The sequence below is a fragment of the Diabrotica undecimpunctata genome, chromosome 5 (assembly GCF_040954645.1).
Source record: "Diabrotica undecimpunctata isolate CICGRU chromosome 5, icDiaUnde3, whole genome shotgun sequence".
Lineage (NCBI taxonomy): Eukaryota > Metazoa > Arthropoda > Insecta > Coleoptera > Chrysomelidae > Diabrotica > Diabrotica undecimpunctata.
The window spans coordinates 141,508,951-141,535,083 of NC_092807.1; the positions used below are offsets into that span (position 1 = coordinate 141,508,951).

General features: G+C 34.2%; 1 protein-coding gene across 3 annotated transcripts in view; it reads right to left on the reverse strand.

Annotated features, from left to right (window-relative positions):
- Nucleotides 1-497: 497 nt before the first annotated feature.
- The window catches only part of simj (transcriptional repressor p66-beta simjang), a 60,052-nt gene continuing 34,416 nt past the window's right edge, over nucleotides 498-26,133 (reverse strand). For 2 of the 3 annotated variants that reach the window (XM_072532874.1, XM_072532876.1), the window contains exons 5-10: nucleotides 25,788-25,856; nucleotides 18,760-18,852; nucleotides 18,493-18,703; nucleotides 16,990-17,129; nucleotides 15,717-15,978; nucleotides 498-14,502 (exon numbers count right to left, since the gene is read on the reverse strand). In XM_072532874.1, the coding sequence (XP_072388975.1) occupies nucleotides 14,276-14,502; nucleotides 15,717-15,978; nucleotides 16,990-17,129; nucleotides 18,493-18,703; nucleotides 18,760-18,852; nucleotides 25,788-25,856 (1,002 nt within the window). In that variant the 3' untranslated portion in view covers nucleotides 498-14,275. The remainder of the gene's footprint in view (nucleotides 14,503-15,716; nucleotides 15,979-16,989; nucleotides 17,130-18,492; nucleotides 18,704-18,759; nucleotides 18,853-25,787; nucleotides 25,857-26,133) is intronic. The other variant, XM_072532875.1, reaches the window with a different exon arrangement.

Sequence of the window (26,133 nt, forward strand, 5' to 3'; positions counted from 1 at the left end):
AAAGTATTAGATTTACCAAAAATTCTGAAAATTACCAATATAGAACCACATACAAAACTGAAAATTGGGAGAAATCAAAAGGGACAATAGAGGCAATCGAAGAATAGACGAAATTACCTTGAAGCAAGCTTAGAACAAAATACTAATTTCAGAACGTAAAAAGAGTGATTTACTGCAATTATTGGAGGCTAATCTCGTGCCAAGATGCTATGAAAGTTTTTATAATGATTCAATTTAATTTTTGTTATTAATAGAAAAGTTACTATGTAGAATTTAGAAATTTTGTTTGATGTTTTTTGCGATTTTAATAAATATTTTTTAATAAATGTATGATTTCGTGTTTTATTCATTTAACATAATTGACAGGCTTTTCCTGAAAAATTACATCAGATCCATAAGTGACGTTATAGCACCGTACGTGCGATTATCTTTGTTATTTTACCACCTGTATAAGAACGAATTTCTGTATTTGCAAGAAGGAAAAATAAAACAAATAGTAAAATATTACTAGAACACCTTATATTAAATTCATTGAGCATATTATGCACCAGTACTTCTAAAAAAGAATTATTCCTAATGTACAATCGTAGAAACATTTATTTACAAATGTTCACCTATTACATAAGCCGAAGATTCGATACTGAACAACGATTATATTAAATGCAGTAAAAATTGTGCCATAAATGTAGTCACCAGTATCAAATCTCTCACAGAGCGTTTTTAATTTTGCGCACAGAATAATCTCATAAAATAGATATTCTTTGTAAGCACAAAATTGTCATCTACCCTGTGCATATCAAATAACTTTCACTTTCTAAAGCATTGTTTCTTATGGGAGCTACTTTTAAGATCTCCATACAGTACAGTTTCCTGCTAGCAAATCAAATTAAAGGCCAACACATTTCACTGGCCTAGCAAATATAAAATTAACAGGTCCCCACTTCAAAACGAATATTTGTAACGATTTTATTTATGGAGGTTTCCTTCTATTTTAATATAGGAAGCAATAAATTTTTAAAAGTTATTTTTAACTTGTGTGTTTTATTAAAGGGTAAAATTATCCAAAATAACTAGATGACATTACATTAGAATAAAATTTAATAAACTCTACGACGCAATTTCATGTTCTTTAAATAAAAATATAAATATACAGTGGTTCAAATATGAGCCTGGGATTGTTAGAAACTTTTTAATGGGACACTCTGTATACGTTTATACCTCTGAAAGCCCCTTAAGCTGACATCAACGAGCTGTAACATTTATTATCTGTATTTATAATACAGGATGGCATTTTGAAATAGTTAATATTAATAACATGAGGCTTTATTGTTAATTTCTTTAAAATTATCCTAGCACAGATTAATCTAGAGCAGTGGGGTCCAACCTTTTAGACGTTGCGGGCCGTATTAAATTTTAAATTATTATGAAGGGCCAAAGTACTCGACTCATTCAAAAAAAGTTTATTTTAAAAAATAATATACAAACGAAATATTATTTGCAAGTATTTTATTATGGTTTACAATTTAAATGTTATGTTTAAAATTTAACATAAAATAAAAAATCAATGGGATATTTGAGGCAATGGTTTATCCTCTACTAACTTTTGCACATCTATCTCTATGCTAGTCGTAGTGAGTATAATACACGCTTACAGAGAATCGGTTTCCATGCGATTACGTGTTTTAGATTTAATATGCTTCAAAGCAGAAAATGTACTTTCACATATATACGTACTACCAAACATTGAATATGATAGTTTCAACGCAAAGTTACGAAGTTTAGTAAAACGATCCTTGGACACTAACTTCCAAAACGTACTAATGTCTTCATTTTTCTTCGCTTGAAAAAAACGAATCGGACTGTAGTTCGCACAGCTTTAATTGGTATTCTGCTGATTGGTTCTGGATGTTGACTCCCATTGGATTGTTAAAACGCTCAAGATCGGGTTTTAGTGCATCAAATTCCGAAAACCTTTCATCGAATTCTCTTTTTATTTCCGTAAGAACTTTTGCAAACCTCGAGAAATCAACCACGGTTTCTTCTTAATTTATTTCGAAACACGCAGGAAAATGTGTGAGGTCGTTTATTTTCATCCAGTTCTCGAAAAGATCAAGTTTTTTGCAAAATGTCTCAATTTGACCAACCAAGTTGTAGGTTTAATATGGTCAAGTGGGAGGTAATGTCTGTTAGAGATGCCAGTTCATGAAGAAATGTTTTGTTAAGCTTTGTTATAAATACGTCTGTGTTAATAACAATTTCTGTTTCAAAAAACAGTAAGATCTCTTTTCTTAAAGAAAAAAAATTTCTAAGGCATTTACCTGCACTCAACCAGCGTATCTCTGAATGTAGGGGGACGTCCTTATATTCAGTATTTAATTCCTCCAAGAAAGAGATGAATTTTCGCTGTCGCTGAGCTCTGTTTTCTCCTCTTAAGCTGTTTACTATCTGCACTACAGTTTTCATAGTATCGTTGATTTTAATAATCTTTCTGCAAAGAGCCTCTTAATGGATAATGCAATAAAACATGACACAGTTAACTCCATTTTCCTGCAAAAGTCCAGCCAATTCCATTATGCGTCCCGTCACTTTTGAAAACCGCCTATATTTTTCACAGCGTCACTGCTTCAAATAGATTTATACCTTTGGTCCCGTCTTCCATGTGGTGCAGTTTTAGAAGTTCCTCAGTTACACAAAAATCTTCACCGATGCATCTAACAAAAATTAATAGCTGATTTTTTTCAGTAATATTAACAGATTCGTCCAGGGCTAAGGAGTAGTACAAACAATCACGAACTGTGTCGATCATTTTTTTAAATCAGTGGTATTCAGCTCATCAACTCTTCTAGATAGTTTGATGGGAAACTGAAACACATTCAAAATTTTTGGCCATCTTTTCATCTCCAAAGGATCGCGCCATTTTAACGGCACACCGCTTGATCATTTCTCCATCTCTAAATGCTTTTTTACTTTTGACAAGCTCCAAACATACTTCATATGTTGCTGCTAAGCTTGATGATTGAACAGCTGTCGGTTTTGAAAATAGAGATTTTTGTTTATTCAATTTAGCTTCTAAGTTCTTTTACAAGAGTATTGCGAGCTTCACCTTGATGTTTGTCGTATTTTGTTTTGTGCTGAGTTTCATAATGCCTACTAATATTGTATTTTTTTGATACCGCGAGTACTTGACAACAAATAATGCACTGAAGTTTGCCTTTTAATTCGAAGAAGAAATATTGATTTTCCCATTTTCCTTGGAACGTACGATTCTCTTCGAAAATTTTGCATTTTTTTTTTTGGCACTACTCATTCTGAATTTAACATTCAATTTATTCGCCACTGTTAATTCAACACGACACGTGCAGGTGACTGAAGCTAACTGCCCGCTCATCGGAAGTGGGTGTTCAAGGTTAACCACTTCCTCAAGATTACGGAAAGTTAGACAGGGTTGGAACAGGTAAAAGTTATCAATGGCAATATTTTTGAAATGTGTTTGCGGGGGTCGCAGTTTAACGAGCCTCGGGCCGCATGCGGTCCGCGTGCCTGAGGTTGGACCACACTGATCTAGAGTAAATATCAACTTATTTGGGTAAATTCAAGTAACGAATAAAACCTGATACGTTTTTCGATCGAGTTTTAGAATTATTTGACACGAATTAACAAAAACTACCTTAGACAACGATTAACAAAATCGGTAACACTCGATTAACAAAATCGCCAGTCCCGTAACTTATAAAACTGTTTGTTTTTTCACATTTTACATTGAAATAGTATCCGATGTGATATAGGAAGAGCTTTAAAATAGCTAAGAAACAATAAAATTCCGCCATGGGTGGATCCGAGTAGCTCAGGAGTCACCACTGCCGGTCCTAGACCCGGCTAAAGGAGGAAGGTTGCGCAGTGGGCTGACAACCTACTCCCGGAAAAAACACAGTTACGAAACCTAAACATTTGCCTCGGAATACAGGACGGAACTTTCGGAAACGACAAGTTTGAAGTTACGAAACATGGACTATATATTTGGAAACTGGAATGTGAGGACACTAAATAAACCAGGAGCTCAAACTGCACTTCTGCAAGAACTAAAAAGATATAAGCTCATGATTACTGCTCTTCAGGAGACAAGATGGCTGGGGAAAGGTGTCAGGGACACTAAAACGCACACAATTCTATATAGTGGGAAGGAACAAGGAAGCAAAGAATGCGGAGTTGCATTTGCGGTCGATAATATAATTAAGTCAAAAATCATAGACTTCCTGGCAGTTTGTGAAAGGATATGCAAGTTAAGAATTTGCAGCCACTTCTTCAACCTAACAATGATATAACATTCACTGCCCAACAAAAGAACAAGAAGATACAAAGGAAAGCTTCTACCAACAGCTGGAGATAGTATATGAAAATGCGCCCAAAAATGACATCAAGATTATAATGGGTGATATGAATGCTAAAATAGGCAAGGAGCCGCAGTTCTATGTCACAACAGAAAACACCCATTGCACAATGAAAGAGGCGAGAATGTTGAGTTCTTGATAAATTTTGCCACCAGTAAAAACATGGTTATAAGTTCCACATTCCTCCCACATAGACATACTCAAAATGACATGGATTTCACCAGATAGAACCACAACCAATCAAATCGATCATATACTGATAGATAAAAGAAAGAAAAAAAAGACAACAAAGAACTAACAAAGAATAATAAAAGCACTATCTTAAAACCAATCAGCATAAATCCCCATTAATAACTATCTCTTAATGGACACTTTTGACATATTAAAGGGAGTCCGACAGGGATGTATACATTCTCCTATTTTGTTTAATATTTATGTTGAGAACATATTTCAACTAGCTTTAGAAAATGAGACACAAGGTATCAATATCAATGGCCTTTTAATATATAAATAATATTGCCAAGACAAAATTAATCGTGATTAGTGTAAAAGAGCACAATATGTTCTCAGAGTTAATGGCAATATAATTGAACGAGTCGCGGGAAGCTACATTAAAAGAGAAATTAAATTAAGACGAAGAAGTAAAAGGGCGGACTGGTCCTACCAAAACAACATTTTTTTAAATTAAGAATCTTCTTTGTAGGACCTTACCATTAAGTACCAGAATACTCGTTCTTAAATGTTATGCGTGGCTTATTGTGTTGTATGGAGTCGAAACTTGGTCGCTTAAAGTAAAGACTTTAAATAGGATCTAACCCTTCGAGATGTGGACCATATTCAGGCTGCTACGTATTCCGTTGGCTGTCCACCTTTCAAATGATAGGTTTTGAGAAGGATGGCATAAAAAAACGATTGTTGAATGCGGTAAAACATCGTATAGTATCTTACCTGGGACATATGTTAAGAAGACCCCGATACTCGATACCAAAACTAATAGTACAAGAAAAAATTTAGGGACTTGGTAGAAAACAACATTCTTGGCTAAGAAATATAAGGGATTGGGTGAAACAACGGACGCCGCTACTATATTTAGATAGGCCGAATAGAGCGTTCTCGTCGTATTACAACCATACAAAAGAATTGGATATTTGATCGCGACGTCCACCTTTGCACATGGCTTCCGAAGAAAAATGCACAGGTAGACTTGATTTGCAGTTTCAACATGCAAAACAGGACATAATGAATGAAAAGGTTTTAACAATATTATCATTAATTTTGTTCTTCAAATAAAATAAAATTATTTTCTAAAATTTATCGCTTCCGTATACAGAAAATATTTATTCTAATATCTTACAAATTTAATTTGTACTCTAATCATATCAAAAATATTAATACAAAATAAAAATAGATTTTAGATTCTTTTAAAATCATCAATCAGCTTCATAATTGGAAACAAAATGATTCGTCCGTAACAAAATATATCGTAAAATAAGAACGACTAAACAAAAGCAACAAGTACCTGGTTTGTATAAAAACAAAGATCGCCAGAGGCAAATATCAAAGTTTTGTAACGAAAATCTAATTATAAATACCAACTACTGTAAGCATAATTATAATTTTAACTAATATTTTCTCAGATTTGATATTTTTTCTTAGTAACTAGCCACTTTAAAATATTTTACTTTTGTTTAACCTGATTGTTCTTTATCGTAATAAATATAAAAAATAATGTCAGTATAGGTATATTAAAAAAAAGTACAGTGAAAACTCAGTATACCATTTAAACCATGATTATCAACAGTAGTCTAAGCGTTAACAGTTAAGTTAAAAGCACATTTAGAATCCGCACACTAACGCGGATCGGAAAAAAGTGAAATAGATCGCAACGGAACGGAATCAGCAGAATGTTTACAAACACATCGCGACTTTATGTTCAGGTTATATTTACAACATTAGAATCAAACAACAAGTAATATATATGGACGTTACATTATCATGCAGTTTTTTTGTTGATTAATTAAAATGAATGAAGAACTTTTAATCACACAACACATAGACTTCTAATGCACATAAAAAATCATAAAAAATAAATCAATCAATCGTGTTATTTTGTGAAAAACAGTCGAACATATACTTTTTATGCCAGACGACAGATATTCTTTTAGTAAAAAATCATTAACATACAAATAAATTTCTTTCTATTCCATTCCACGACATAGTGTCTACTTTAGAATACGTGCAATTAAGAAGTCATTTTTTGGATACAGCAAATTTTGCTCGGTCTACGAGTTTTGTTCAGTATGCAATTTAATTGATACGACAAGATTAAGAAGCTATAGAAGCTCTTTCTACAGAACCACTTCCCAGGTTCAACAATTATTGATGTGCAGACTCAAACTGAAAGAACGACCAAGGAAAGTAGACAGGAAATTGTCTGCAATAAACATCAAACCGGAGAATGTAAAGTGCGCTATAAACCACTTTGCTCCATCTAAATCTCCAGGGGAAGGATGGAGTATTTCCTGTCCTACTACAAAAAAGGATTGGACATCTTATTGCCTGCCCATCCTAACAAAGATCTTTAGGGCTAACATAGCACTAGGGTATACCAGACAATTGTAAGGGTAGTGTACATACACAAACTAGGACGACAAAACAACGCCCTACCTAAATCATACAGACCCATCAGTCTTACGTAATTTCTGATAAAAACAGTAAAAAACATTCTTGATAGACATATTAAGGAGGGGCGATTGATAGATCATCCTCTCAATGGCAACCAGCATGCATATCTAGAAGAACAGTCTTGATAGACATATTAAGGAAGGGCCATTGAGGGATCATCCTCTCAATGGCAACCAGCATGCATATCAAGAAGGAAAATCAACACAAACAACACTGGACGAAGTAGTTTAGGAAATCAGTCACTCCATTAATAATGGAGATATTGCATTAACCGTCTTTCTAGATATAAAAGGAGCGTTTAATATGCACTATCAAATTCTCTTTATGATGCAGCATCATCAAAAGGGATATCCGCTACCGTATGTATTTGGATCAAAGCAATACTGGAAAACAGGCTGATTCTAACAGACCTGCGAGGAGAGATTTGGTCAAAATAATTAGAGGGTGTCCACAGGGGGAGTACTTTATCCCCGCCGATAGTCACTCCTGGTGGATGACTTGATCTCGCTCCTTGACACACAAGGGATAGAAGTACAGGCTAGAAGAGGGAAATATGGTGATGTTCTATCCAGCATACTCCAAAGAACACTAAACTCTCCTAAACGACAAGGAAAAACTCTCTGTCAATCCTAGTAACACAGTAGTAGTCAGTTTCACAAGAGGATGGAACCTAGATAACATTTCTGTAGCTCTGGTAAGAATTTGGTAAGAATAACCAAAAAAGCAAAGTGTTCCCTTTGGACATGTTGAAGGAAATGTGAGAAAATATGGGGTATGAAACTGAAATAGATGTACTCGTTATATATGACTGTAGTCGGACCTATGATTACATATGACGTACTAATATGGTGGTCTCAATGCCAAAAAAAGACCAACAAAGAGAAGCTGAATAAGCTTCAACGACAAGCATGTTTAATCAAAACAGGTGCGATGTCGAGTACCGCCTCCATGGAGGTCAGGCTTAACCTCCCTCCATTACATATATGGATGGAAAGGGAGGAGAACATAGGAGCATACAGAAGGTGGATAAGACGTCAGGAAGCAAGGCAAAAGGATAAGAAACATCACTCTGAGTTGGAAATAATAACAGATGCAATACAACTCAATGTAATTTCGAAAAGCCACTTACAGAACTTTTTCCAGGAAGGGACTAATATGAGTTGACAAAGACGAATCTTTTTCGAGCCCTACGACTTAATAGAGTGTCATCTAAGGTCATAATAGACTTTATTGAAAAGGCTGAGCTGAAGGGACAATTTTAACCTAGGGATGAGTCAGAATAGACCTCTTAGGTAGAGTGAAAGAAGCGCCCACTTATATTGAAGCTAACCTAAGAAGCTACAGAGTTTGTGCAAAACAAATTGAGTGTTATTCCCCAACAAGTTTTCAATTGTATAAATATAATCAAAAACCTTTTTACCATATAATGGTTCAAGGTTTTCAATTATAATGAAACTGTTCTATTTACTGAACAAAGAAAACGTCAAACAAGAAAACATACCACAAAAAAGAGGTCATTACCAAACCATAAACCAAAGAAGGATAGACCACCCTTTTATTCTTGGACAACACCAGTTGGCACTGCAAGAGGAAATATTTAGTGATTTCAACTCTGAAAACCAAAGGGGTGCATTTTAAAAACATTCCAATAAGTTTATTGAATGGTTTAATGCCGTGACCAACTGACTACAGTTATTTACAAGAGAACAATATACATCATTCTTTAAGATGGAAAGTGCTAAAGCCCTGGAAGAATAACTTTCAATATAACAAGAGAACAATGAACTTCGATTTGAACAATTTGTGGCCACCAGTGATAACTGAAAAAGAACGTGTAATCTACGGCTCTATAGTGCAGGATATTGTATCTCTGAACGCATACATAAAACTGGATATATTTGATATATCATGACGTGGATAAATTATTTTTCTATTTGGTCCTGGTATACTCAGGATTCTTATATTAAGGCTAAATCGAGCCTTTTCATAGCAACAGTTAGTTCTGCCGAAGCTACTTACCGAGCTATTAAGACCTATCTGGGACAGAGGCAGAGTCCGCGAGCGGGATCACCTATCTGCTTGTTTCCTTTATATTTTTATTTGTATACTCAGAAGAGTCATTAATTACTGAGTCCTCTTTTCTTGTCTGCGTGTCAAGGCAAAAAATGTAAAAGACGAGAAATTCTAATAAAGGACTTCAACAGAATAGAAAATTGTTTGTCTTTGTCGTTATATTTTGGCATTAAGACGAGTTTGATGTTATGTAGATTTAATGATTTAAATAATACAATGCTACACAATAACTTTAAAAACCTATAACATTTATTTTTCCATTAATGTCCTTGAAACAATATTTAAATAATTTGATAATCCCATTAATATAACATATTAAGAAGATTTTTTTTACATGAGAACGGATTAATCGTTTTTCCATTATTTCTTATGGTAAAGCTTGGTTTGGTATACAGCCTGTCCAAACTTTCGGAACAGATTGAGATCTTATGTCTGGAGTTCCATTGTACAAGAATTTTTTTAAAAAACATATAATACATAAGTTATAAACAATAAAAAAATCTTATATAAAACAGTTAACAGTCAAAAATAAAAAAAAAAAACTACATTTCTAGATATCGTATGAATTAGAAAAATTAGGGATTAAAATCTCTTAGAACAAATAATGTAATTACTACGTAAAAAGTACCAAATCTGAGAAAATCTTGGAGGGATCTTTTTTTGTATAGAAGGACATAAAATAATTTCTTGTTTATATATTACTTTATTGGACAACTACCAATTATGATTTAAGCATTTAATTATTCAACTGATCGAAATACATAGAAGGAAACCAATTGTTTTTTATTCAAAATAAAATTAATACTAAAAAATAAGACTAGATTTAATCCCCCAAAAAATTATTAAACAGAATTTCTGTTTTGTCGTTTAATTTCAAAGTATCATGTATTTTTATAGAGTAAAATTTTATTTTAGATCTAGTGTTAATTAAGTGTTAATTTTGCGAAATAAAAACTAGTAAAAAATAAACTTTTCTTCTATTGTCTTTGGACATAGCAGATATCTGCATGACTAAGTAAATCATGGTAGCATTTAGCAACTAGTAATAACTATTTCAGTAGTTTTTCAAAATATATAGTTTTCTAGGTGGTCAATTACATTTTTGACCTAACTTTCCAATGGTCTAGAATAAACGTCATACATAAGTCATCTTAAAATTCGGAATAATATTCTGGGCGTAGCTACCCATTTAGTATTCTTAAGTAGACTAAAACGGATGTGTAGAGTCATTCATTTGTATGATGTAGACGTATTTATTTGTATTATCGACTACCAAAAGGCTTTCGATAATCATCTTCTTATGCCCATTCCACATAGCACAGTGTCCAAAAGATTAAAAGGTCCAAAGAGATTAGCTCTGTAACTATCAGTGCCGCTCCCATTGCGTCAGGAAGGGCATCCGGCAGTAAAAACCTTGCTAAAACCATGGAAAGAAGGAATATGGATAATAGAGGTTAGCCCCGTAAGCGACGCGCCGCAGTTACGGCTTCTCCGTAGCTGCTTTAACGAGAGAATGGTTTAACATATCCTCTGCATCCACGTTTCAAAGCTGCAGTTAATAAAATTAGTACAGCTAATTTGATAGTCAACGCAAGAGAATCGAGCAGGGCAGGGGAAAAAAAAGTTAGTAAAACGCATGGTACAATGAACACAAGGTATGATACATAATGTTCCAAAATCGGTTCGCTTCGCGCATGACGTAATCAAGAACCCTTCTTAACGCAACATTTGAATGTAGTTGTATAGGAAAGACTTTTGATATTAAGTTTTTTATATAATTTTTCTAATTTAATTATAGTAATAATTATAGTATATAAAACATGTTTTATTTATCTTTTATTACACATAAGTACAGGTTGATCAACTTATTCTCCAGATTCAATATTTTAGTTGTTTAAAAAGACACAAAAAAGTGGTATTTACATAAAAATCGGTTGAGTACAGCTAAAAATTTTAAAATTATTTTCAAATATACAAGGTATTTATACTTCTTAATTTGTTAATGATCACTTTGTAATTTAGGTACACAAAATGTGTACGTATGTACTGAACGAAACACAAAATCAAAATAAATAATGATAAAGTCAACTTTATTTTGATCGGATGAGCTAGTTGACCATCGAATATGAGTCAGAAGACGAGGTCATACAATATTGCACAATGTTTTAAACACTCCCTTTTCTTTCCCAGTTCTTTTGCCTGCCAATGCACTATCTAGTACCATTCTGGGAATTCTAGATGGAATTATTCTCTGCACATGGCCCAACCATCTAATGCTTTAAACCTTAATTACAGCAAATATGTTGGGTTCTTGATAGAGCTCCGTTAGCTCGATATTTGTTCTTATCCATTGTCCATTTCAGTTTTTCCTACCAGATTTTGAGCTCCCAAATTAATAAAAACTCTTAGTACTTTTTCGTTCTGACCCATTTTTCAGAAGCATATGTCACTATTGGCCTTATTACACTCTTGTATGTCCTTAGTTTTGCTCTTCGAGATATATTTTTGCTTCATAAAAACCCATTGAGAGCATATACAGCTCGGTTGCCAGACATAATTCTTTTCTGTATTTCTTCTTCACAGTTAAGTTCTCTTGTGATTTCTTCGAATTTATATTGTGTTACCTTTGCTGTTATCATTGTTACGTACTGCCCCCGAACGAATTGCATATTTGTGCATTCCATCAAATGTCGAGGTACATGCTTAGTTTTTGCTTCATTGCTACCCAAGGCACTAAAAACAAGTGAACTACAAGTTTTATAAAAAAAACTACTATACAATATAATAACTAAACAGCAACTAAACACCACAGGTACTTTTTAAGACACTATAATGCTTTAACTGAAGAAAAAACGTGGTAAATTGCTACAATGTCAAAAAAACTCGTTAACTATCACTACATAATGGGTCCGAGGGTTCTTGGCTACGTCACACGCCTGGCTCAGCTGTCAAATGTCATGCGCAATATCATGGCTTGTGTTCATTATACCATGAGTAAAACGTATCTATGTTAGATATTCCATTCTATTTTAGACAACAGCTTAGAGCTGAAATTAACGAAGGTCTTCTTAAAGAATGAATTATACTAAACCTACAGAAAGTAGCTAAAGCCATATTACTTTTATTATTACTTTTCAGATATTTAGGAGGAAAATAACGTTATAGTCAACATATTTCCGTTTAACTTTGACGATATAATTCCAAATTTGCCACTATCACATGACTTCATTCAAACAAATAATATTTATACCTTTTATGGGTTTATCGTGCAGGTTTCAATTATTATTCTCAACTAAAATCACCTGTAAGACACGTTTCTAAAACTTGCACGAGAAATATTTTGAAATTAAACGATTTTGTTGTGCTAGAGAAATAAACTTTTGTAAACTTATCACAATCAATATAAATAAAAGTGACTTTCTAAAAAAATATCAACGATTCTGATAGCAGCATTCAAGTCTCACTTTCATTTGTTTTATTATTTACAAGAAAATAAAAAATCGGTTAATGTAGGTAGCAAAGCTTCCATTTTACGATTGATTATCAAGTCAAAATATAAATTTACTTCTTGAACTGAAAAACACATATTGCGTTTAAGTTACATTTGATGTAAAGAATTGGAAGAGAAATTTTATAAAAGTCAAATTAAGTCCACTCACAAATGTAGAAACGTTTATTTTATTGTATTGAGGACTTAATTCCGTTACACTTGTACTGGGGTTCCAGATCCCGCATATTACGACATTTAATCCATCTAGCTAAACAGGTAGTCTAGAAAATATCATGAGTATCCTAGAAATATTAAAATCTGAGAAAACTTAGTAGAATGGCATATTTTGTAGAAGTGGGCGATTATCGTAGACGTTTTCTAATGATACATTGGTTTTCAGGATATAATGAGACATAAGTTATGACCTGGGATTCTTTGTTCCTGATGCTTCGTGCAGACTATCAACGGCGATGCAGCAGTACTCTCCGTAACTGTGTTTGTCGAATATGTATGCTGTTTTATAGCCTTCGTGTACCCTCGGGCTCTGTCGGTTGGTCTGAATCGGTACCTGTACCGATGCAGATTAACAATTAGATGCAACAAAAATACCAATGCCGATTTAGACGAACCAAGCGAGCCTTTTGGACATTCATTTATTGACGTATCTGAGACTATCTGCTAATATTATAAAAGTGTTTCATTTATAAATATTAGATAATGATTCTACAAATGTCTTCCACGCAGTGAAGTAAAAACGTTTATAAACCAGTTAATCACGTGAGACAGTGTTTAATGTTTATAATTGTCCCAAGAATTTAAAATGTAAGGTGAAAATATTGAAGGCTGTTAAGGATAAAACATCTCAAATAAGAGGTGAGTTGATAATCCTCTCCTCTCTTCACATGAGCTTTAGTATATGTTTAGTAAATAATAAGTTTATGTTATAGCAGATATTAATATTGTCGCATACTGCAGGTTCGTTTTTTGAAGTGAGTTTAATGATGGAAAACTTTGTTTCGATAAAGCAATGACAAATAAAAAAAATTCTTCTATAACCTCTGTTTTTCGTTCTCACTTCAACCCTCGTGTTAATCCCATCGAGTTAATTTGGGCTATTGTTAAAAGTAGCGTAGCCCAAAAGAATGTGACTGGAAGATACTAAATATTTATTTATCACAATACAGTGGATGAACAAAAAAATCAATATCAGGATGTGATTCGAGATCAGTTAATTATTTAGGAAGAGAGCTGGACGTAGGCATTAAAAGTAACGTCAATCCACTAATTAGAAACTTGAGTTACTGTAGCCTTGAAAATGATAGTGATTCGTTCTTTGATAGTGATTTAAAACAATTTTGTCTAGATAAGATCAGAAGGAATAAGAAAATAATGAGGAAGATAAGGCAAATATTAAAGTAGAAAGATCAAAATTACCATCATCTTCAGAAAAAGAGGAAAATAGAGCTAAGAATAAAAAAATTGGGTTATAGAGTGCAAGTCATACAGATCCAAAAAATGTCATAAATAAATGGGTAAAGCTGAAACCACCAGTACAGGTTAAAAATTCACATTTTACGACTAATTTACAGGTTCTCACAATTATAGAAATGTTTATATTTTACTCCCAATTTCTCTCGCATCATGTTTTCCAGTTGTGGCGTTGTTGCGGCTGGGTTGGAGGTGGGATCATGTCAAGAAGGTACTGACGGTGTAAATCTGCAGCTCGTTGGATCTCGGCCAAATTGCCGCCACCGCTATTTTTGCCACTAGCAGCAGCTTGAGCCATTGCCAGTTGGTAAGGATAGAACAACGGAGAAAATTGGAGCATATGTGCGGCCGCGGCGGGAGGAGCACCAGCAGATAAACCTAAAATGATTATAAGATTTATACTTCCATTTAAAATCCACAAGGAAAATAAATTCCTGTAGCTGGCTGTATACCATGTATCACAAAAAGAGGTTTAATCTTTATATATAGGTATATTTAAAATATACCTATATACAAATATTAAACCTCTTTTTCCATTAGTTACTTAAATAAAATTAAAATTATTTAGTATCTTCAATGGAAATTAAACACAATTTCAGTTGAAAATACGTTTTCAGTAGATATGTAAAAAAAAATAAAGAATGACAGCGGCATTTTTAAAAACATATTATTTTATGCTACTAATTTTACAGATTTTTCCTTGTGCAAAAGGCTGATTTGTTGAGCCAAATTAAAATCAGCACCATGGGCATGTTTAACACCATAATGAAAGTTCTTCTATTCGTACAAGTCTGAAACTGAGTGTAAAGATCCAAAGAACTATAATAATTTTTAAGCAATAAGTTTTTTTTCTATTGGTTGTTTTCGATCAAATGATGACCCGGCATTTGGCTTAATTTCGATGGGCAAGGTACATCGTTCTTGAAAAGTAGCGCGTCATTTCATTTTGTTCTTGACCGCCGAACGAATCATACACTGAGCTACAAAATTAACGCATCACCTTAAAATTTGAACATTTTTGATGTCTCGAATTTCCTAAACCTGTTGTCCGATTTGAGTGATTTTATCTGCTGTTAAAGTTATCTGCAATGTTGTAGATTATATCTTTCTCTAACGATAAATAATGTCTGAGATAAACAACTTCGTCCCAGATTAACGCGATGTAACTGGCAACAACGCCATTGTTCGGGTAATTATTTTATTTTATACTATCTGTAAGTCAGTTTCGTAAGCGCACTGATAGTGGTTTCATAAAGCAGAGAACAGATGTAGTTTAATTTAATTAGATGACAAATATTAAATATGACGTACAGTAGTAATAATGAACCGTGTATCAAAAAGAAACGTAAAAATTTAACATGCGAAGAAAAAACTATGATCCGAAATGTGTTTAAAGGACTTTGAACAAAAAAGTGTTCTTAAATTTGTGAATGAGGCAAAGAATGGGGCGGATGAAAATTGGAATATAAAAACACTAGTAATTCAAAGCACAAAAGTAATAGAATGAAGTAGAAAACTTAGATATATCAAAATTAACCGTTTTTTGAATGTTTTAAAAGTTTTTAGATTCATTAATTAATTAAGGAACTTACTTCTCAAGATTTGCTGATGCAATGCCTGCATAGCTGCTGCATTCTGCTGTTGTGTGTATTTATCTTGTGCGGCAGAAGATGCGGAAGAATGACTGGGTGGATGCGAATTCCGTGGAGGAGGTGGAGTAGGTTGAGGTGGGGGAGGAGCAGGTGCTGGAGGCGTAGGGGCATGTCGGGGAGCAGGAGTCGGAGTAACAGCTTTCGGTAAAGCTTCTGGAGTTACTGGCGATGGAGCCGGACTGCTGGACGTAAACACTCCATTCTGAAAACACAACAAAATTGATATGAAATAGTTTATTATATATTTGAGAGTGTAAACATTACAGTGATGAGTCTATATGAATTTCAAGCTTAAAAAGCTTTAATGACATGCAATAGAAAAATGGCTGTGATCCGATGTTGATACCGGTGAAAAATAAATATTAGCGATACTCGGATGGGCGAGGCAAAGGACGGTCTTCGGTCCATACCCAAAAACCGAGGAACGACTGATCATTGTCTTGTTTAGGAAGGTAGATTCTGATCAGTACTCAGAGACTCGAGGTAATAGCTCTTACCAGATCGAACTCGGTTCTCTGTTATGGCTTACAGCGTTTTATATTGTTGGTATGAGTGCGGGCATACAGAAGGCAGGCCGCCGGAAAGTGGTGACGATCCCATCGTTAGAATTTTCATATGTACTTCGAATATTATTCGCATACTTGTATATATTCTGCTTTCTGGTAGTACTTTTGAGATAGCTTTTTGCACTGTATCAAATGCTTTGTGGAAGTCAAAATTAGAATGAGGGGTCTATTACACTCGATAGACTTTTCAACTAGAGTTTTAAGGCACTGTAGTTGGGTTTTTTTGTCCTTTTGATATGATATGTATATTGTACAGGGTTTCTAATTATATTTTGACCCCCACTTATTTTCCTTAATTTCAGGAATACAAAAAAAGTTTCAAATAAAAGTTGTACAGTGAAGTCAATACCTCTGCAAATTCAACAATTTTAGCTCACAAAAAGGAACAATAGAAATATGGGTAGCTTCTGTTTGTCTTTAATATTGTAGTCTGTATCGGTATATTAAAAACAATTCTTAACTATGAAAACAAATCGCCTCAATAAAAAGGAAGAAGAAATATAAACGACTAGATTAAGATGATAACACAGTAAGTTACAAAGACACCGGTTCAATACAGAATAGGAACCATGTAGTATAATAAATTACCGCTCGGTTTGTTTAATATGAAAAAATTTTTTTTTTGTTTTGTTACGAAACATACTCACTTGGGCAAGTCTCTGCTCTATCTCTTGCTCCTGTTGTAAAGCTTTGACAAAAGCTGTCTTCAACCGGTTGGTGTGCTCAGCCTTTAATGCTTTCTTCACGTTATTTGTCACACATTGCTCACAGATGACTGATTTAGATCCTAAAAAATGCCTTAATTAGAATTATGCAGATTACATTACATTACAGTATTTTGGATTATAAAAAGTAGTTACGTTAAATAATTTTGAAATATATAATATATATATATATATATATATATATATATATATATATATATATATATATATATATATATATATATATATATATATATATATATATATATATATATATATATATATATTAAACCTATAGCTAAGATTAATACTATTACAGGAATTAATATTAAACTCAACAGTCCTCCGGGTTGAACCGTCGATTATAATTGCTCCGAGCTTTCGACATCCTCTTCGCTGTCTTCTTCAGAACTTACGAGGTCTCAAGTCCCCCGAGCCCCCAGACACTACTAAACTGATCACTAACCAATGCATTACTGGTATTACTGGGAACGGACGGTTCATTTATACCGTGGAAGGTGACAATTTGGGTGGAGGTTGGTCTGGGAGTTAGCGTGGGGATTGGCGTGGGAGTTACCGCGAAAATTTTTAATTTTTGACCGCTAATTAATTAATTTTTGGCTATAATTCCGTAGTTTTCAAAATTAATTTTGTGACCTGTATGAAGAATGTTCATAAATCCTATTTTGGATTCTACAATTTGTTTGGCCTACATAAGATCGGAGGCAGTCTAGTCTGCACAAGGAATTTCATAAACTCTGTGTTGTTCATTTGGAATATTGTCTTTGACTGATCGGACAAGAGATGAAAGTTTTTGTTGGTGGGTAAATAGTGTCTTTATTCCTTTTGATGTAAGGAAGAAAAGCTTTCGTATGATGAGGGTCTGAGTCTTTGGGTTGAGATTGAGTGGGAGATTGATGTCTGTGAATGCTCCTATTGATGTGATTTTCGCGGTAATGGTTTTGGATGAAGGATTATTTTAAACTAAAGAGCTCAGCGGGTCTACTTGCATCATCGCAAAGGCGTATTGATCTGACCAAGGGTATTAATGACTGAATTAATTTATGAAGGTGGATGATGAGAGTTGGCATGCAAGTAACGATTGGTATGGGTGGGTTTTCGATAAACCGAGTGATGAAAACCTCGGGATTGGTTTTTCTTTATGATAACGTCGAGAAACGGTAGGGATGAATCAGTTTCCAGCTCCATCGTGAACTGGATACCAGGATGTATACCATTCAGACGGGTTTGATGATCTTAATTCATCAAAGAAAGCAGATTAAGATATATGTCGACATTTTCAATAGAACAAGATTAGTTTGAATATTTTTTACTTGGAAGATGATTGCTTTGAGACTGAGACCAAATAAAAAAAAAGTCCTATTTCTAGTTATTTTGCTATAACAAATGCCCAGATTAAAGAAAAATGCTATTTTATTTTCTTACCTTTATTCTTTTTACTCGATTCCCATTTCCAGACAGGAGTAAAATCTGATTGACACTGACTACAGGCGAAAGTCTGTGGAGGAAGCGGTATTTTCGTTTCCTTGGTGAGGAAATCAACAACATGTTCTAAACCTACAAGATAAATAAATTCAGTGTTGCTCGGATTGGGTATGAAGTGCATCTCGGGAGGTGGTGGTTTTGGTGGAGGTATCTGAAAAAGAAAATCGAATTAGTTTATTATTGATAAAACATCAAATTAATAAATACCTGCAGTAAAGTTTTTTCTAACTGCTTTCTAAGAGCTAATTTGGCAGCAGCTTGTCTTTGAGCAGGAGTTTGATTATCTTCTCTTGTCCTCTCCTAAAATGAAACAGTTTTAGGGTTGCTAGATCAAAACAAACTTGTAGATTTTGCAGAAAATATTATGCAATAATAATAATATATGTGTAGACAGAAATCGTTCGTAGAAAATAGATTGGTATAGGAAGTTGACAGAATTTTACTAATACGGAAATAAAAGTAAAGTTCTTTGCTATTATTTGTAATTTTTAATAGTTGTACAAAAAAGTTTTCAATTTAAGGCTCTTTTAAGAATCTTATATGTTTAATCTGTATAACAGAATCAGAAATACACTTGCGCGCATCTTCACTACTCTAAATTCTTTTAATAATGGTATTTTTTTTAATAGGTCCCATTTAATTATTAGTAATCTATTAAGTTACAAATACAACCGTTAAACAAGTTTAGTCCTAACTATATTCCTTAAAAAATTATTGAAAAAGTTTTTTGGAAGGTTTTTATTACTTCTTCTTAACATGCCATACACCAAAGTGCGTAGGCGACTATCTCATTACTAGAATTCTGTTCTTGGCGGCGTGACACAGCTCGCCTGTATTGTGTATTCCTGTCCATTCTTTAATATTTCTTAACCAGGATAATTGTTTGCGGCCGGCTCCTCTCCTACCTTCGATCTTCCCTTGTAGGATTAACTGTGGTATTTCATATTTTGCTCCTCTCAATATGTGCCCAAGGTAACCAATCTTGCGTTTTTTAATTAATTTAAAGAGTTCTCTTTCCACGCCGGCTCTCTTAAGGACTTCATCGTTTCGAACTCTATCGACCCAAGGTATGCGCATCATTCTTCTCAATGACCACATTTCAAATGCTTCAAGTTTGTTGATAGATGTTTTTTTCAAAGTCCACGTTTCCATGCCATAAAGCAAGATGGACCATATGTAGCACTTGACCATTCTGTAGCGTATTTCGAAATTTAGGTTTTGATTACATAGGAGCGGTCTGAATTTCACAAAAGCTTGTCTTGCCATTTGTATTCGGGTTTTTATCTCTTGTTGTGGATCCGATTGGTCATTGATTGTGGTGCCAAGTTATTTAAAAGTTTTCACGCGTTTTATGCGATCGTCACCTATGCATATTATCGGGTTTTCTGGAGGGTTTCTGCTAATGACCATATATTTCGTTTTCAAAATGTTGATTTTGAGGCCATATTTTTTACCTATGCTATTCACCCTATCAAGTAATAACTGCTGATCTTCCAATTTATCAGTTATAATCACTGTGTCGTCCGCATAGCGTAGGTTGCTAATTGGTATGCCGTTCACCTTAATGCCTAATTCCGTGTCTTCTAATGCTTCCGCAAATATATTTTCAACATATAAATTAAAAAACATCGTAGAGAGTATGCAGCCTTGGCGGACACCTTTCCGGATTTCAAATTCATCCGTATATTGGTCTTGATCAATCCTCACTTTTGCCATTTGGTTCCAGTATAGATTCTGAATAATTCTGATCTCCTTCTGGTCAATGTTGGCCCTATGTAGTAGTTCCATCATGATATCATGTTTAACATTGTCAAATGCCTTCTCGTAGTCGATGAAGGTGAGGTAGACATCTTTTCGTTGATCTAAACAGTTTTGTATTAAAGTGTTCAAACATAAAATTGCCTCTCTTGTTCCTAGTCCTCCCTTAAAACCGAATTGTGTTGACCCGCTAAGTTCTTCTAGTATCTTGTACATTCTTGAGGGTAATATCCTAAGGAAAAGTTTCAGCAAGTGACTCATTAAACTGATTAAGCGGTGTTCATTGCATTTTGTGGCATTAGCTGTTTTTGGGATCATCACAAAGGATGACTGCAGCCATTCTCGCGGAATGTAACCAGTATCATAAATTCTATTGAACAGCTTTACCAAGATTTCGATATTCTCCTCGTCTAGGAGTTTTATTGCTTCTATATTAATTTCATCTGGAACTGTTGCTTTATGCATCTTTGTGGTTCTAACTGCATATTCTATTTCACTTCGCATTATTGGTGGCCCTGATAAGTTTTCGGAAGGAAGTTTGCGCGTTGGTTGTGTTGGTCTTTCGTCATTAAAAAGTCTTTCTGCGTATTCTTTCCACGCCATTGCTATCTCCTCTTCTGACTCTATGTATTCGTTTCTGTCGTTGCGTATTCTTGTTCTGTGGTGGCTTTGTGTATATTCGATATTTCTTTGATCTTCTTATGTAGTCCAAAACTATCTCCTTTTTCCTGCAATTGTTCTATTTCGTTGCACCTTTCCACCATCCAACGTTCTTTTGCTTTCTTAATTTTCTGGCGAATTTCTTTGTGTATCTGTTTGTATTTGTCTTGATTACGTTGTTGTTTATGTTGCCTTCGCTTTTTATTACTATTTTTACTGTATTATCCACTTGAAAAGCGAATAAAACAAAACAAGTTCAACCCATGAAGATGTAGACAGTCTGACATGCTAAATGTTTCTATCACTGGTCTGTATCTTCAAGACTTTTCCTAGAGAGATCATTAATTTTTATCGCTTCGAATGCGTATGTGTTTAAAAGGCCCTAGTTCTTAAAAGAACTTTTTAGTAATAAATTATGTTTGGGGCTATAACATTCCATAAACAAATACGTTTTCGTTTAAACCATTCCACTTAAGTACTAATTATATATAATCCCTCTTAAAATTTTATAGGTTTTTAGTTAAAAGCATCTTTAGTATTATTTTATCATGGGAACAAATATTTCAAATAAAGTACACGTCCCCTTCCCAAAAATTAATTAACTTAGGCCTAATTTATAAAAAGACAAAATCCCATTTTAGTTGTCAGTTGCCAGTTAATATTTGAATATTCAAACGTATGTACATATTTTTTGTTGTTACTATCTAGAGAAATTCACTATTTTGTGGTAAGTCGTTTAATGTTCGTTATTAATTAATTGCGATAGTAAGAGATCCTTTTTTGTCTATTTATATACTCCCTCTGGCAATTCACTTGTTCCGATACTATTCACTCACAAGCTCCCGATGTCACGTCAAGACCAACCACCCTTAGTAATATTTTTGCCGAAGAGGTAAAAATATCATATTTTAACATCTTGAAGAGCATATGTTTATCTCCAGGTCTACGGCTCTATACAGTTCAACAAACTATAGTGAGTGAATATTTTATGACGATGTTTTTTTCTTAGGGACAGTAATTTGTATAATTTTTTTGTAGAGTTTATTTTTAGTTTTTTTAGTAATTTACTAAATGTAACATAATGGTATACCGTTAATTTAAGTAAAACGGAACAATCGCCAATGATTTTCGTTCAGATTGTAGTCAAAGATTCATATGGTTTTTAATTTTTTTGAGGGATATTAAAGTTTTGATTAAAGAATTTTTGTATTGACTATTATTTAAACATTTAAAGTATATAAATGACTGCAATCTGTTTTAAGGTATAAGATTTTTAATGATAGTATGTGTCATTATGTCTTTTTATTAATATGTTTTTATTAATAAAAATTTTTGAGTATGAATAAACAATGTTTATTGTTTATTTTTTTATGTTTGTTATGAATATATAACCTTTTCTTGCAGCTTATGGCTAGATATGCCAATTTTGATAAGTTTTTTGTAGATAATTTGCTGATATGTTTTCTGGCGTGTGTTTTTGTGTTTTTTTGATGTTTTTGATACAAATGTTTGTTTAGTTTAATTATTCTTGAGTTCCTTCATAAGTTTCAGGTTAAAACTTATTGACGCCCATTTTGTTTGACAGTTTAGCTGTATTTAGTGTCTTTATTTGTCAAACTGTTATATTTTGTTATCTATATAATTTCTATCGTTCATCTATCTATTTTGATATACAATTTTTTACCATCTATATCCTTACTTACCCCAATAAAGCTGAGTTGAGTATTGTGTAAGAAAAGCTTTTTATTATCAACTTTTGTCAACTTTTTTACGACAGTAACGGAAACCACTGTAGTAGGGGCCCAGGCATTTTTTTAGCATGAGAGCAATCAAACCACTGCTCTGTCTTTCAGTACTGTCTACCAGACTGTCCTTCAGTAGGCAATGGCTGCTAAGAATCCCAAAGTTCGCAGCTTATAGTTGAAAAACACATACTATATTCAGAGAGTTGAATGAGATAAAAATATACAAAATATACATTGTACGTATTAGCGAAATGGAGTAAAGAACGAGAAGGGAGGGAAAATAGTAGAGATCAAGCTATTTGCTACTCGGGTTATAATACGCGACACTGGTGGGAATGGAGTTCATAATAGGCTGTACTGTTGTAGCATGTTAATTTCTCTTGTATTTAAAACTTTTGACGAGTGTGTATTTTCACTTAATTCTGTCTAGAAATTATTATTTTTATCGCTTCGAATACGTCAAGTGTGTGTACTTAAAAGTCCCTTTTCGTAATAAATTATGTTTGGGGGGTTACGAGTATTCAATTTCCAATGCACACTTGCACGATTCTCGGTTAATTTAGTCCACTTAAGAGCGATTTTACATAATCACTCTCAAAATTTTATTGGTTTTGGCCTAATTTAGTTAAAGCGTTATTATTTTCTTAAGGGAACCAATATTTTAAACAAAACTACACGTCTCCTCCCCAAAAATTTATTAGCTAAGGACTAACTTATAAAAAGCAATAATACAACCTTTCTTGGTTCAGTCCGTTTTTAATCTCCGAGCAATATGCGTTGAGACGTTGATATTTACGTTGTTTAAAGTCCGACTGGCAATTCACTTTTTGTCGCTACGCACTCCCGGACCTTTTTTCACTAACTGATTTATGCCGAGAGGGCAATACACTTCCTAGTAACATGTCGTTATTTGCCAACGAGATATGAAGGAATGTTTGAGAACACCAACCTTCGACCCTTTTAAATACTAGGCCTCCATTTATAGCCATATTAAAACTAGAACAGGCAAATGATCAGCCCCAAAACTACCGACCGATTGCACTGCTAAGCTGTTTCTATAAACTGTTGGAACGCTTAACCTACAACAGAATTAGTAAAAACATATTTGAATTGATACCTATTGGTATCAATGGCAAGGTTCAGACCTAACCGCAGCTGCATAGATCAGATCTTATCCCTAACAACACATATTGAAGCAGGTTTTCAAAGCAAAAAACATCCGTTGCTTTCATTGAACTATCAGCTGCATACGATATTGTCTGGAGACAAGCACTAATTTGCAAACTAATCCTTGCCATCCAGTGTCAAAAGGTAACTAAACTCATTGATAGTCTCATTTTTAAGTCACAATGGGCAACTTTAAAAGTGTCCAAATGGAACTCAGCAATGGACTGCCACAGGGATCTGTTTCGGCACGCTTACTGTTTAATTTATACATCGCGGATCTAGCTGGGACAACGTCGCAGAAATTTGGCTACGCTGACGACTGGGCCATTGCAGCAAGACATAATAACATGGATATTACAGAAACAGTACTAACGGATGACCTTACCGTTATGAGAGAATACTTTCGCAAATGGAGACTACGGTACAATGCAACGAAAACCGAAGTGTGCTGTTTTTATCTGAATAAGGTCCAAGCCAACAAAAAACTCTCCGTTTACTTTGAAAACAGATTGTTCACTCATAACTCACACCAAAATATCTTGGAGTGACTCTGGACAGAACATTAAGTTTTAAAGAACACCTACAAAGAGCAGCAGCAAAACTGAAAACGCGAAATAATATAGTCCAAAAGCTATGTGGCACCACATGGGGGTCCTCGGCCTCCGTACTCAGATCATCCGCTCTCGGACTTACATATATACTCGGCGGCTGAATATACTTCCCCGGTATGGCTCAATGGCAAACACACGAAGATTATTGACACCCAATTAAACCAAACAATGCGAATGATCTCAGGTACAATTAGACCGAACTATTCGCTTCCCATTCTGAGTCACATTCCACCGCCGAAACAGCGAAGAAGTCATTCTCTTCTCAGAGAATATCGAAAAATCGAGGCTAACCATCAACTACCCATCCACCATGATAAGCTTGATATCGAAATAAACAGACTGCGCTACAGATATCCCTCATTGTTAAGAGCCAACTCTTTACATCAGGAACATTTCAACCTCACCAACGCCTGAAAAAGACAATGGGAGAGCGACTCACCACAGGAAGCACACCAAATAGCTTGTATCGATCAGAAACCGCCAGGCCTTAAAATGACCCGCAATACATGGACAACGATAAACAGAATAAGAACAAGCAGGCCTGGATGGCCTCAGGAATGTGAGGCCAACTGTGGTAAAACCTTATTAACTCTCCGTATCTTATAGAAAATTTAATTGTCGCTATTTTACTTTTGGTATGACTTAGCTCCAAAATGAATTGTTTTAAAGTTATAATCAAGTAAAGTACGAAAAAAACGGTATTTTTATAAATTTTTAAATATTTTAATTTTTTTATTAATGTTGCCTACCTATTTGAGAGTGAGGATAACTCAATTATTATTACTGAAGTTATTACCTAACTATTTCTGCAAAAATCCTAATGCCACCTCAAAACAGATCCGCCTTGGTCTATTAATATAGTACAGTACAGCTATGGTTATGGTAGATCGGGGCCGGGCCATAGACATACAATACAAATATAATGACTGTTGCAATACAGACCCGTTCCCCTAGAGCGACAGAGAAAACTGACGCAAAGCAATCCCTGCATCACTGTCTAATAAACTGGGTTTATCGACCACGTGACCAAAATGACCAAAGGGGAGGTCACGTGATCGATAAACTCCCTCCGTTAGAAAAATATGGAGTTGCTGCTTTGCGTCAGTTTTCTCTGTCGCATTGGGGAAACGGGTCTGTATTGCAACAGCCAGTTTTTTTGTATTATATGTCGATGGAGGGCCCATTTGTGAGCTCTTCAGACACTTAGACCTCCTAAGACGTACAGTACAGCTACACATATATTATCATTTCTATAATTAAGTCTCAGTACTTAAAAATAGATATAACAAATTACCTCTTGAATAAGGTTAGGTTGCATAGGTCCGGCATGCCCTATTCCTTTGTTTTCTACTCCACTAACAGTCTGAGCAGCATTAAAATAAAGAATTTAAAATTTAATAAAATGTACTTCTTTAACGGTGTCTTAAATTACAGTATAATTTAACATCATAAATTATGTCGTATTTTGTTTTTAAATGCAGCTAGGGTTCCAATTAATTTCCAACTATGTTTACGTCTTATTTCTTTCAATAATATTATTGCGAAAACAATACCGTCTAAACAAATAGATTAGAAACGTGGCTATTGATAATTTAAGTAATACTACACTAATTACCTGATACCAACTAAACAAGTACCAA